The 13,886-nt window shown below is 57.9% G+C and overlaps 1 protein-coding gene across 5 annotated transcripts in view; it reads right to left on the bottom strand.

Moving 5' to 3' along the window:
• Positions 1–1,782: 1,782 nt before the first annotated feature.
• FAM120B (family with sequence similarity 120 member B) overlaps positions 1,783–13,886 on the bottom strand; it is a 31,591-nt gene continuing 19,487 nt past the window's right edge. For 2 of the 5 annotated variants that reach the window (XM_084889337.1, XM_084889340.1), the window contains 6 exons: positions 12,794–12,886; positions 9,782–9,988; positions 8,746–8,854; positions 7,098–7,190; positions 4,361–4,409; positions 1,783–2,565 (listed from right to left, as the gene is read on the bottom strand). In XM_084889337.1, the coding sequence (XP_084745463.1) occupies positions 2,553–2,565; positions 4,361–4,409; positions 7,098–7,190; positions 8,746–8,854; positions 9,782–9,988; positions 12,794–12,886 (564 nt within the window). In that variant the 3' untranslated portion in view covers positions 1,783–2,552. The other 3 variants (XR_014795457.1, XM_084889338.1, XM_084889339.1) reach the window with 3 other exon arrangements.

Raw genomic sequence — 13,886 nt, 5'->3', positions numbered from 1 at the left:
CCGACCTCCCTGTGCACTTGGCTCGTGGGAGGAAAGGAGTGTTTGCGAGCACGGCTGGTCTCCATCATGTCAGACGAGCATGGCCAGCCTGCAGGGTCGCTCCTGTCCAGGTCTGCTCAGCGCTTCACAAGGGCCCCAGTTCAGGAGCCGGAGCTGCGGAAGAGCTGGGTCAGCTTTCCCCACATCAGTGGACACGGCCAGCTGGTCGAGCTCAGGCCCGTGTTCAACTGGTACCAAACAAGTCACGTGCAGCGAGGCCCGAGGGGCACCCAGCTTCCGGGGGGACGCAGCGGGGCGCTGGCTGGCACTCCCCAAGAGCTGCAGCTTACCAAGGGCAGTGCAGGGTCCTCCTCCAACAGAGGCCCCGCTTAGTGGTCAGCTCGGCCCAGGACACAGCAGGGATGGCCCCCAACACGGCACACGGGACATGATGGCCCTGCTCTTCCCACCAAGCTGTATGTCTGAGCTGACATTTTACCACATATGGCACACACACTCACACGGCACACACATGGCATTCACATGACACACAGCACACGGCGACATGACACACACATGGCCTTCACATACTCTTTCATGGCACAGAGATATACACACGGCACACACACACACACTCTCACACAGCACAGGCTCTCTGCCTGCACCGTCTCTTTTCCTGTGATAGTCGGGAAACAACTTGCCTTTCTTCCTGAGCTGTGGTAGGTGCTGAAAGAGCTGAGAACCACGAGCATGTAGCTCTCAGGCCTGAGCCGAGACAAGTGAGGCTACGAGAGGCTAAGCGGTGGTCAGTCTGACGTGGCACCTCCTCAGACATGAGCACTGGCCACCACGGCGCCTGCTCTTCGTTGAGGGACCCCTCCCTGTCCCCCAAGCCATTCTGGCTGCAGAGACCCAAGCAGCCCAGACAAGGCAGCAGTCCCCCGACCAGCCCCACAGGAGCCGCTCGGTTGGCAGGCACAGGGCACGGGCGCCACATGGAGGCTCTGTGGGTTCAAGAGCAGGGTGCCCCCAGTGGGACTCACTTCCCCGTGGGGAGACGGGCAGGAGGGTCCCAAGGGGGGCTGTGGCCATGCCACAGGCAGGGTCTCCCAGCCTCCCTGTGCCCGTACCCCACCATGCTGGCTCCCCTCAGGCCACATGTGTCCCTTCTGTGGTGGCTGCAGCCAGTTCTGTGCAATGGCCTGGATTTGACCCCAGCCTTGGACAGCCTGCTGGGAGCACCTGGGGCTGTGACCGTAACACACCTGTGCTACGATCTGCTTTCCCTCACTCACCCAACGCCTCGAGAGAACGCCGTGCTGAGGAAGCTCCAGGCATGAGGGTCTGATGCGTTTGACATTTTAAAGTAACGTTAGAACCACAGTAGCAAATCTACAGAAATCGCCACCATTTTCCTCTCAAGTGTGTACACATCTGGGAAAGCCTACATGGAAGGAACTCCGTCAACTGGAGACACCACCAGAGGCACAAAGCGGGAGAGGGGGTCCCGGCCCCAGGTGACCCTGCCGGACCTCACTGCAGTCCCCGTTCTTTCTGGTCTAGAATGTGAGTGAATGGCCCAAATGAGGAACTGAAGCCAGTCCCTTTCTCACTGGTAACAGCTGACTGTTTACATTTGGCAACGCACCAGACCTTCCTCACAGCACAGCAGGGACGCCAGACCGTCGGCTGCTGGTGCTGGACAAAGCAGGAAGCACGTGGCCTTGTGGGTTTTGTTGCCACGAGCAAGGTCTGGGCAAAGCAGTGGCCACAAACCAGGTATCAGTGGAAACTCGAACCTCGTGACTAATGGCATTTTTTATTTAAAAATGTTTTTATTGACATCAGAGAGAAGGGAGAGAGAGAAACATCAATGATGAAAGAGAATCATGGATCAGCTGCTTCCTGCACGTACCACACTGGGGATAGAGCTTGCAACCTGGACGTGCTCTTGACCAGAATCGAACTCGGGATTCTTCAGTCCGCAGGCCGATGCTCTATCCACTGAGCCCCACCAGCCAGGGTGACCAATGGCGTTTTTTGACAAATTTGAACAAGGAATCCAGCAGAGAGGGTGTGTGCACCAATAAACCTGGACGAGGGCCCTTAGCCAGGGCCTGGGCCGCCTCTGGGGACGAGCTACTGTGGAGCCGCCACTCTGACCTCCGTGTGACAAGCCCGAGGCCGCTGGCGGGAGACACTCGAGTCTGTGGCCTGAGGCTGCAGGTTTCTCTCCACGTTTGTCAGACCAGCAGCTGTAACGATTGCCCTGCAACTAACCCCGTGGCATCTCACACGTATAACCACCCTCGTCAAAGGCAGGCCGTGGGAGGTGAGGCCTCGGGGATGCCACGCACCAGCAAGCCGTCCTCCCAAGTCCCTCTAACCGCTGACTGCTGTCAGGGGAAGGAGCCAAAACAGCTTTGTCCCCAGTGCCACGTGCTGGCGATGTGAGAACCTTGGTGCCTTATTACATCCTGATGGTCTGTGAGCAGGATGTGTCCACTTCCTGTCCCATGTCCAAGTCTGCAGGGGCTGTCTCCAGCTGAGGGGGCCTGGGGTCTGGTGGAAGGTCAGTTGGACCACCTGCAACACAGGGGTTGGTGGTGTGAGCGCCCCTCAGCCAGCCTGGGACAGTGAGCCACACCTCCCACAGCCTCCGAGGGGCAAGTCCCCAAATGGGGGGCCTAAGGGCCTTTTACTGTTTTCATTGCCTGGCTGTTCTGGTTAGAACTTCCAGAGCCAGGGCAAACGGGACTGCTGAGAGTCGGCACCTTGTCTTCCTCCTTGAAGGTCTCCCACCTTTCAATGCTGCATCATCTGACGCTAGCTGGGCCTCTGCACGGAGGCTGCTTTATTTACATCTTCAACCCTCACCTCCCCGAACAAAAGCACAAGACCCAGACGGTTTCACTGGTAAACTACCCAACACTGGAAAGAGTGGCAGAGATCCTGCGCCTCCCCTGCTCCCCACCATGGCAGCTCCGCTTGCTGACTGCACAGACAGCTCCCTGACCAGTGAGACCTGAGCTGTTAGGAAGGAAGGGGATCATCCTGGGGGCGGACCGACGTCTAGGGGATGAGAACGTACTTACAAGTTGTACAAATGAGCAGCATAAAGACAAAAGTTGTAGAGGAAGTAGCGGTCTCAACTTAGCAGAAACTAAAGGAACAAAACCTTAGGATTTAGAGAGAAAACACCCCTAAGAGGAACTAAAGGGGGTGTTTCCAAACCTGGGAAATCAGGTCCTACCAGATGCGCTTAAAAAGCAGTCAGATCTATAACACTGCACCGAGGAGCTCAGGGAGCGCGGCTCCTTCACACGTCAGAAACACACACTGAAACCCCTGGAGACTGCCCACGTCCAGAAATGCCAGATGGGGGTTTAGGACAAGATAGGGCCGGGGCTCCACACACTGAGCTGGCATGGCAGCAGGGGTCCTGCTTGGAGGAGGTGGCCCGGGGGAGTGCAGGAGCCCTCTGGGAGCTGGGGGTCAGTCAGGGAGTGGGGGAGGGGAGGTCACCCCTACCCTCTCCCGCCCCCAACCCCTGCCAGGGCTTAGGCTATGGCTGACTTTCAACTTCTAGTCGTTACCAACCAGAGGTCTTGGGCTCAGCCAGCTCCGGGGTTTCCTGGAAATGCGTCACGCGGAGGACTGCGTGGGACTTGCTTTCAGTGTCTTTTAAGCTAATAGCTCTACGGTGCTCACAGCCAAGAGCAGCAAACACCCCTCATCAGGGGACCCGATCAGGCTCCTGACACTCTGAGAGGGAACCCTTGCTGGAGGCCGGCAGTTGGCACAGGCCAGCAGCACACACTGCGAGCTGGAGCCGGCAAAGATAAGTGAAGGGAGGGCGCACAGCAGACACCTGAGCCCACCCCAGAGGGAACCCTCCGCCAGGGAGGAAACAAGGACCCAAGCAGACAGTCGGGACATGCCCTGTGAGAACTGTGGTCTTAATCTGAAAGAGGTCGTGGGTCCAGGGTGCTGAGCCGGGAGGGAGACACACCTCTCCACACCAGCCCCCAGGCTCCCGCGGGCCTGAGGGAGGAGCAGGAAGGATGCCCTCCCTCCTCCCCTCCCTGCGGAAAGCCAGGTCTAGAGCCCAAGCCTTCTCTTCAGGCAGAACCACCATGGCTCCGACGACTGAAGGAAGGTGCCACTGGGGTTTCAAGTCCAGACTCGCCATCAGTTCTCGCCACCCTTTTTCTAGAGAAAAGACTTTTCGGGAAACCAAGTTAGCTCAGTGGCCTGTCCACAGGACCTGACACCTGGATTCCTTTCACGCTTGGCCCTTGGCGTGCGGTCTGCTGTAGAGATGTGTCTCACGCCAACGTCTGGTGAACTGGCTCACTCAGAGGATGGAAGGGCGACTTACCCAGACGAGGGGCCCCTTCTCCACGGGTTTGACTCCTGCTGTCTGCTTCCTGCACATACAGGAAACCATACGTGAGAATGGACTTTGCCTAAAGTTCACGTGGGAGGAACCACCATCTCTAAGCAGGTGCCAGGCCATGCGTGGCATCTGCGGGCTTGGGTCATTCTCCCCCGGCGGGCCCACTTGGCAATGCACTTTTACTCACAGACTCTGTGATGGTGATATGGAGGCAGCCTCACGGTGGAAAGCGAGTGTCAGTGCCACTCCCAACTCCAGGCACCCCCCTGCACCCCCCTCCCTGACTTTGGAGCTTCCCAGGCAGACGCCCATGCGGACATCCTGCCAAGTCCAGGGAAGAAAGTGGGGCAGGGTGCCCGTCCGATGCGGCTGCCACCCTCCTCCCCTTCATCCCTCCCTGCACAGGGCAGCCATAGGTGACAGGTCCCACACTCAACAGATCATGCTTTTCCCACACAATCAGCCGGGCTCCTGAGGTCATGACGCCCAGGGAGGGAGAGGTGGGCGGGCAGGGGGGGGGTGTCTTTGTTGCTCACACCTCTCCCAAGTGTGAGGCTCCGGGCCTGCCCCGCCCTTGTTACCCCGGGGATCAGAGGCAGTTTTACAGCAGCCGCTCCCTCAGAAGCACCCAGAGTGACAACCTGAAGAAATCAGAGCCAATTGGTAGCTGCTGACTGTGGAATTTCACACCTCAGCCCTCACACCAGTAAGGAGGTTAAAAGGTCCTGGAGCTTTCATGCCCACATCTCCCCGCCCTCAGAGCTTCCCAGGCAGGAGGAGCCCTGGGACTTGCAAACGGTGTGGCCAAAGGCAGACAAGGCCCAGCAAAACCGTGCTGGCTGAGTAAAGATGTAATTCAATCAGGTGATTAAATGGAAACACTGGATTTCCTGAGCCCAAAAAACATGTTCTGAGCACAATATGAGACCGTGTGTGCACGCAAAACGCGTTTTACATAGAAACTCCGGAAGTTAAAAAGACATGGCACTGCCTCACGCAGTGAGCAACGCAACCTCCTCTGTATGTGTCACCTGGGGTTACTTGCACCCCCTGTGCTGCCTGCAGCCACGGTCTCCCCAGGCCAGCGTCCAGCCTCACCCTTGGCCAGAGAAGGACACGGACAGTGCTGGCCCAGCTTCGATGGAGTTGGACTCCCCGTGCCCAGCAGCAGGCACCCAGGTCCTACGACACGCACTCGGCACTCGCAGGGGTTGGCACTGAGCATAGTGGGGGCTAAGCGCGGGGCTGAAGGAGTATCGCAAGGGTAGACGGCTTTCCCCGGTGACGGTGCAGTGGCAGGCTGGGTCCTCATGCACGGCCTCGAAAGGTGGGCAGTGATTGCTGGGGTGACCAGGCCAGTACCATGATCAGGGTCTGGCTGTTGTCTATATTGATTTTTTAAAACATAGCTTCATTCTGGCTATTTCGGCACAACTGACACTGTTTGGTTTTTAACAGAAAAAACTCTGAGCCCTCGCTGGTGTGGCTCAGTGGACAGCATCGGCTTGCACACTGAAGCGTCTCAGGTTCGATTCCTGATCAAGGGTACATGCCTGGGTTGCAGGCTCAATCCTCAGTAGTGGGCATGCAGAAGGCAGCCGATCCATGATTCTCTCTCATCACTGATGTTTCCCTGTCTCTCTTCTCTCTCCCTTCTTCTCTGAAAAACAAAACACATATTTAAATAAATAAACCCTCTATTGAATCAGTTCACTTTAACTATGAAGGGAAAAGCCAGGAAACTAACAGTGAAAACACCTCGGGAAAGACCTGGAGGACATGGCACTGCGCTAGCAGCACTTGGGGCTCAGGATGCCGCCTGTGCAGCGCAGGCTGAGCCCGTGTCTCGGTGGGAACCCCTGGCTGCCCGGGGAGGGGGTGGAATGCCTCCTATTCTGAGAGGCTGCAAACGCAAGGGCCTAGAGGCACCTCCACCTGGCCTGGGCCACATGCAAGCTGTTCACACTCCTCCTTTCAAGTTTTATTTCTCAATCACAGCTGACGTTCAATGGGCTGATTTCATTCCTGTTTCTTTTCCAACATGAAAGAGCAGAACCAGAGAACCAATGTGCCCCAAGCTAGGCACCGAGGGAAGCTGGGCGAACACAATGCAAGGGGGCAGGATGCTGCACGAGTACGCATGGGAAGCCCGTGCCCAGAGGTGGTGTCCACGCAGAACACATGGCCTGTCCACTCCAGGCCCGTCCTCGCCCGCAGCCCTCTCCACCAGGACTTGGCATCATCTCCCTGACTTCCTAAGACCCACAGGGGAGGGAGACAAGCCCAGGCCAGGGTCCCTGTGGCCGCCACCCCTGGCCACGTGTGGGGGACACAGAGCAGGAGACGGAAGCAGAGAGGAGTTCTGGAGGACACATGTGGCCCGTGGCTCCAGGTTGTCCCAGGTCAGCCTGGGTCTCCCGTTACGCGCTCAGGCTCTGCTGTCCTGGGCAAGCAGGTGCACTGAGCCTCAGTCAGAGGCCCAAGGCCTGGGCTGACCGGCTCCTTCCCTGCAAGGTGACGAGGTCCGCGGGGTGCAGGGCCCTGACCAGGTGATTGACAGGTGAAAAACAGTGACCAGGAGCAGACAGACCAGCTCGTGCAGGTGGGGACCTGCCCCTGCCTCACTGTGCAGTGAGCGGGGCTCTCGTGCCCACCTGCCCGATCCCTGGCAAGCACCTGTCTCTGACACAGGCACCGACACTGGGCAGCGCCCTCTTACCTGGGCCCTGCTCTCTCCAGTGCTGTCCTTGGTCCGAACGGCTGTTTCCGAAGCTCTTCCTATGGGCACCAGATCCCGGTCTTCCCTGCCTCCCTGTGGGGACACCACCAGCACGTGAGCAGGCACCAATGCCCGACCCCGTGACATGCCACATGCAGGCCTGGAGCAGGGGCAGCAGCGTCCACCTTCTGTCTTTACCATCAGAGGGAGAGCCCATGAAAACGCAGACGGGGCCTGTGCCAGTGCTGGGGGACGGAGACCTGTGGTTGGATGCGTGCCCTGGGGCCTGTGCTGGTGACCGGAGGATCCAAGCCAGTGAGGACCCGCGTCAGTGAGGACCAGTGCAGGGCCTCGGTCACCAGACCCAATGTTCCAGACGTCCTTCACACCATCCTCACCCCACACGTCCTCACCGTCCATTCCCACCCCTCAGCTCCTCAAACATCTGTCCTGACCAACTTTAACACAGGAGGTCTGACTAGGTCCGACGTACATGTGTGTTAAAAACATGTGTTTCACAGGAAGGAAGGTGCCTGCTAGCATGACCAGGCTCTGCACACGCAGAGGCTTCCCTGGTGGCTACCTCAGTGGGCAGAGCCCTGCAGTCCCGCCCGGGGCAACCTGCCTGTGCTGGTAGGAAAAGGCTCACCTGGGAGAAGATGGGGAGGTCAGAGCCTCCCCCGCCCCCACCGTCCTCGCTGCCCTTAGTCCCTTGATTGCCCAGGCTCCGCCCTGCATCAGATCCCACATGTCACCTGGCAGGAGCTGGACGTGCCCCCGGTGCTGTCCTGACCTCGTGCACAAAGGCTCCCGGAAGGATATGTGCAAGGCTATGCCGAGCAGAACGAGGACAGCCCTCTGGGGAGGAAGCTGGTGGCCTCTTATCCACCAAGAAAGAACAAGGAGCTGCTCAGGCCACAGGCGTGGATGCTGACCAAACGAGTTCATGAAATCACTGGAATTCACCATGAACAAGAGGCCCATGCCACGGGCAGGCACTGAGCAGCCAGAGGACACTCTGCCTCCTCCACCTGTCGGTCACTGAGGGCCCATGCGCCGGAGCTCTCCATCGCTGCTGGCGGAGGTGGAAGTGACAAGTTAGTGGCATTTACCCCAATTCCAATTACGTGTTGATCTGTAATTCTGTAAAAACTGTCGTCCTCCGTTCTAAGGAAACGATCAGGTGACAGTCCTACGTATGAGAACCAAAAGCAACCTCAGAGCTGAGGGGAGCTCAGTGAGTGGGAGCCAGGTGTCCTGCTGCCGAAAGGTGTCCACACTGCTGGCAGTGCTGCCGGGACACCAGACGCAGAGCTGCAGAGATGAGCACAGCGATGGAAGCATAGGCACCGCATGACGCACAACTGCCCTCAGCCGACAGCTACGTGATTCAAGTGACTGCTCCCCATTTAACTGTCTTCTCTGCATTTGCTTTTGTGGCATGCATGCTTGGTGTGAGGAAACACAAGCCCATGAGAAGCATATGCCACTGGCAGGGCCTGTGCCCGACCCCAGCAGGGCTCCCGCCCAAAGCAGCTCTGAAGCATGAATTCACCCAGGAACCCTCTGACGTGCTCTCGCCTTAGGAACCAAAGGTAAAGCCATGTCGTCAGCCCGGCCTTCCTCCCGAGACCCTGCCTCCACCCACCTGAGTGGAGCGGCTGCCACAGCTGCCGGCTGGCGATGTGCCGGTCCTCCCGCTGGCAGGCCTTGCACACCACAGACTTCAGCTGCTGGAAATGGGTGAGCAGCGCCCTCTGCAAACAGACCAGCGTCAGACACGTGGCTGGGGACACTGCGGGCGTCCCTCAGGCTCTGACACGGGGTCCAGACACTGGAGGGAGCAGATAGACCCTTGGTCCAGACTCGCAGCTCCGCCCCTTGTCCCTGCGGTGGTAACCAGCCCCGTGGGAGCAACCGCTGCCTCATGATCTGGCTCCTGTCGCCTGCCCCTGACGCCCTGGCGGCTTCTAGATTCTAAACTAAAGTTCCTGAGATGCCCTACTGTGCGTGACTCGACCACGGGAGCGCCGAGTCGCCTCCCTGCCAGGTGCACGCGCCCTCCGCACGGGCCATGGGCAGCACAGCGAGCCTGGCTGAGCCTCACTGGAGACCTTCCAGGAATCGCGCACTTTGCGTTCACGATGCCAGACCACAGCCTGTGCCCCAGCCTACCCTCCAGCCTCGGCATCTTTCTCGTTAGTAAGTGGCCACGCCTCCTGCCTGGAGCCCAGAGAGGCACCTCTGCAGGAAACATCTGTTCTCACTCGGAAGGGGGCAGAGGGATGTGCCTGAGAGTTAAACACGTGGCCCAGCTCTGCCACCTCAGGCCGGGAGAGGCAGCAGCAGCACCTCAGGGCCCTATTAATTCTGTTTCCCAGGACAGCTTTCTCTCGCCACTGTACACAAGGGGGGACCCAGCAGGAGCTGTGGGTGCACTGGGGTGCGCTGCTGCCCCCCCAAGACATCTGGGGCCCTAGGCCAGGGACATGTGTTACGGAAGCCGGACTCTCTGGCTCCTGAGTGACAGGCAGTGTGTCTGGCTCAGAGCCTGAGCCGGGGTCTCTGTGCCCGCCGTCCACAGGAGGGGCGTGAGGACACAGCATTGACCTTCCTGTGCCAGGCCACGAACTTGGGACTTCCACGAGCCGCTGGCCCCGCCTCTGGGACAACCAGAAACTCACGTTCTGCTCCACGAGGGCCTCCACCGAGTATCCCTTCTGAGCCTGCAGGTACTTCTCATGGAATAGCTTCCCGTCAAAGAGGTTCCATGGCATGAGGTCGCTTGTGCTCCAGGGGGAGCCGCACGCACTGTTGACCAGCAGCAGCATGGTCAGGCCTCGGACCAGGAGGGAGCCCAGCTGCACGGCTCTGGGGTCCACGTGGTCGAGCTGTGGAGACCAGACCATGAGGTGAGAGGAAGCCCTACTGGGGACAGATGCGAGCCTGTGCTCACAACACAACCGTGCCACTCGGGACCGAGGCACAGAGGCAGGGGCTGACACCCATGTCGCCCGCCCGCTCGCTCGCTCACCTGCCCGCCCACCCACCCAGATGCCCTGAGTGGCCGTTCCCCGCAAAGCTGAGCCCTCGGGCAGGCTCTGGGGTGCACTCTGCGATGGGCTCCCAGTGAACGGAAAGTGACACTCGGTTGTTCTAAGCCTGAGTGTGGTCACTGAAAGGATCACTTTACTCGAATGAACCGCTGAGCTAAAGCCAGCCCAAGGATCATTTTAAATTAATACTCATCACTGAGGACACAATGGCTTACAGGGTTGATGCGCTGACAATTTTTACAAATTAAGACGACCTTTCCAACAAAAAGTACTTCTTTGTTGCTGTCAAGTCTCCCTGATGGACAACATCCTGTCTTCCCCGAGATGGGGCTTCCCTGCCACGGGGACCTGCTAGTGACAGCCTTCGCCTCCCAGCAGCATGAGCGGGACTCTGGCCATGTGGCCCACAGGTCATCACCCCCCAGCAGGCGTCCATGATTCTGGCCGCGTGCACACTCCACTGGCTCTGCTGAGGCTACACGTCCGCTCAGCCGGCCAGAGGGGCTCAAGTTCAGTAGCCACCACTTGGATACATGTCTAGTTTAGTCACAAAGCCAGAAAAAGTCAGGAAACGTGACACTTTATGCCCTTTATAAGTAGGTTTCACTTCATCAATTGACATAAAAAATACTTGATCACCTTGGGAAATTCACCATAAGCTGAGATTACCAGGTGCTCTAAAGGCATCTGCTGTCCAGGACTGCTTTCCAAATTATCCTAAAACCATGGCCTGCTGATGTTCTCAAGGTCAGGCTCCCTCCCTGCTGGGAGAGAGATGGGCTACACAAGCCAGGCAGGCACCAAAGAAGGGGGAGACGCCACTGGTTTTTAAACAGGTAAGTTTGCTCTTGAGAAAGAACGAACCCAAGTCATAGGCAGTGCTTGCTCTTTGAGACCTTCTGCGAGTCCACAGCAAGCTTTCAGCACCAACCTGGCCAGACGGCACCTGTCAGCTCTGAGACAGGTGCCTTCAGAGCCAGCACCTCCTCCCTGCTTTTAATTCTGATTCCTAGGACGGCTCTCTCGCCACTGTACGTGAGGGAACCTAACGGGAGCAGCAGGCACACTGCATGTGGGAGAGAGGCGGGCGCCAGGCCTGACCCTCGGCTGTCCTCGGGCTCCACACCGGCCATGCCAAAGCAGCAGTGATGTGTTCACCCCAGAACCACCCGCATGTCCAGGGTGTTCTCCTGAGCTTCCCGGTGTCTGCAGGCGAGGATCCTGTTTAAAATTGGTGTGGCTCTATATTTTCATTTCCCAGTAAAGTATTGCCCAGTCACATTTGCCTTGTTTTGTTTTTCTAATTTCAATGTCAGGTTTTGGAAAGTAAGCTCTGCTTTCCTCCTCGACAAGCCGCTCAGGAAGAGAACCACACCAAACGGCTGACGACGACTGAAACCAGTGAGAAGCAGGGCTGGTGGGAAGCTGGCTGAGCAGGCCCCAGCTCCAGGTGCTTCAGACAGAAAGCTCCTCATTGAAGCCAAGTGGGGACTTTCACAGGCCACAGCATTCATTCAAGTCGGAAGCTCTAAGGTCGCCTTTCTGGTCCGATGTTGCAGGTCCCACACGGAGCTCCTGCGGCAGGGTCTCCGGGTGGCAGTGGGCACAGCCGTCTAAGACAGCCCCCAGGGAGAGCCCCCCGGGCCGTCTGAGCAGACGTGTAGTGCTGAGGACGGCAGGCTCCAAGGTCAGCGGGTGTGCGTCTGGCCCTTGTGTCCTGGGGCCGGTCCTCAGCTTCCAGGTCTGGCTGAGTTGTCTGTAGTGAGTTTGTCAGGACCACGTGAGGGCAGAGGCTGTCCACCTGCTTAGCTGCGACGTCTGTCCTCTTGATTCTTCCATTCTGAAAGGAGAACTTCCGTCTGGAAGGAGGGTGGCGTCAAAGCCAGTGGGGGGTGAAGGGAGTGGGGTGGTCTTGCTGCTTAAAAAGGGGGACCCTGGAAGCTCTAGTTAGGTTGCTTAGATGATTTTCCCTTCTAACTCTGCAGATTCTACACTAAATCCCATCGCCCTCTACGTGTCTCACACGGGCGGCATGAGCCCGTATAGAACAAGGAACGTGCTCCGTGCTCTGGAGCTGTCGGCTGAGCACCACGGACAGCTGCAGCTGGGCAGGATCAGCCATGTCTGGAGCACTCAGCACCCCTGCCACACGTCCAGCTCCTCCCGTGCTGTGTCAGGGAGACCAGTGCCTCCTCACCTGTGTGGCTGCCCTCTCTGCATCACCCCAGAAAGCTGGCTTCTCTTTCTTTAAATGAGAGCACCCTCCCTCACTCACAGCTTCTCTCAGCCTGCTGTCCAGGGCATTCCTCCTTCCTCCTTCCTCCTGGGAAGCCAGTCTTTCTCGTGGAAAGGGAAGAGGCAAGAAGCTGGCTGGACGGAAGGCCCCGAGTCCATTCAACCCCAACAGCAGGGTGGTGGGAGGCGACCCAGTGTCAATAGACAAGGAAAGGCCCACTTGGCGCCTCTTGCGTCAACGTCCTTTCATTTCATGAGAAGTTACATCCAGCCTCCACTCCACCTCAGTTCCCACCTGTGAAAAGGAGAGGGCCTGAGCTCCTTCTACTCAGTTTGGTGTTTAACGTTGCTGGGTCCCACCACAGCCAGGTGTCCTCAGCACTGAGACGTCCCCTGGGCCAGTACCTGTAAGTCTGCAAGTTGCCCAGCTGACTTCCCTGGGAGGCACAGGGCCTGAGCGATGAAAGCATGCAGATCCTCCAGGGACAGTGTATCCACCTGCGAGGGAAGGAGAGCTGGTGTTAGTTCTCTCAGACACAGTGCTCCAGGCACATGGCGCTGATCTCAAGCAGCAGACGCAGGTGGAAGTGAGCAGGGCCTCCCCCCAGGCCATGCTGGACAGAGAGCCTGAGACAGCAGTGTCCCGTGGAGGACATGGCTGCACTGGGCGGCTAGAGCTGAGATGAGAACGCACCTTCAGCAGCCCCAGGGGAAACTTGTGCCTTCGAATCCCAATTTAAAGGAAATCAGGACCCCCTAAAGGAGTTTCCACCAACCTTTCGTGGAATGAAAGGTCTAGGAGAAGTATGAGGGAGAAACAAGGAGGCAGAAATGCAGAGAAGAGCCAGGCAGGGAGGCAGGGAGGGGACCCAAGAGCCATGATAGACGCAGACTCCTTGGGCCTCTTCAAGGGAGGGGAGGGGCCGGAACCAGCTTAGTGACTCCCTCAGAAGGACCTGGGAGCTTCTCCAAACAGGACGTGCGCCCTGTGGGAAGTCCCAGCATGGGGAGACTGACTCTGCTAAGCTCTGAACATTCCGCCTCCCCCTACCCACCTCACCTCCCTATTCCATTTTTACTCCAAAGTAGTTGTTACCTTTGTGTAAAGAAGTGGTACTTGTGACCAAGAAAGACCCCCCCCCCAACACCTCTACAGACGCAGGTCCCAGAGGAGGAAGTCGTTTTAAATCCACAACCCACCTCTGCGCTAATTTGGGCTTGCTGCCATGTGATGAGCCACGTTTGAAGAAGGTGGTTTAAAAAGGGCCCTTGAGCCGAAACCGGTTTGGCTCAGTGGATAGAGCGTCGGCCTACGGACTGAAAGGTCCCAGGTTCGATTCCGGTCAAGGGCATATAACTTGGTTAAGGCACATCCCCAGTAGGAGGTGTGCAAGAGGCAGCTGATCGATCTCTCATCGATGTTTCTAACTCTCTATCCCTCTCCGTTCCTCTCTATCAAAAATCAATAAAATATATTAAAAAAAAAAAAAAAGGGCCC

Source organism: Pipistrellus hanaki (genome assembly GCF_964339955.1).
Source record: "Pipistrellus hanaki genome assembly, chromosome: 7".
Classification (NCBI taxonomy): Eukaryota; Metazoa; Chordata; class Mammalia; order Chiroptera; family Vespertilionidae; genus Pipistrellus; species Pipistrellus hanaki.
This window is presented reverse-complemented; position numbering and strand designations above follow the sequence as displayed.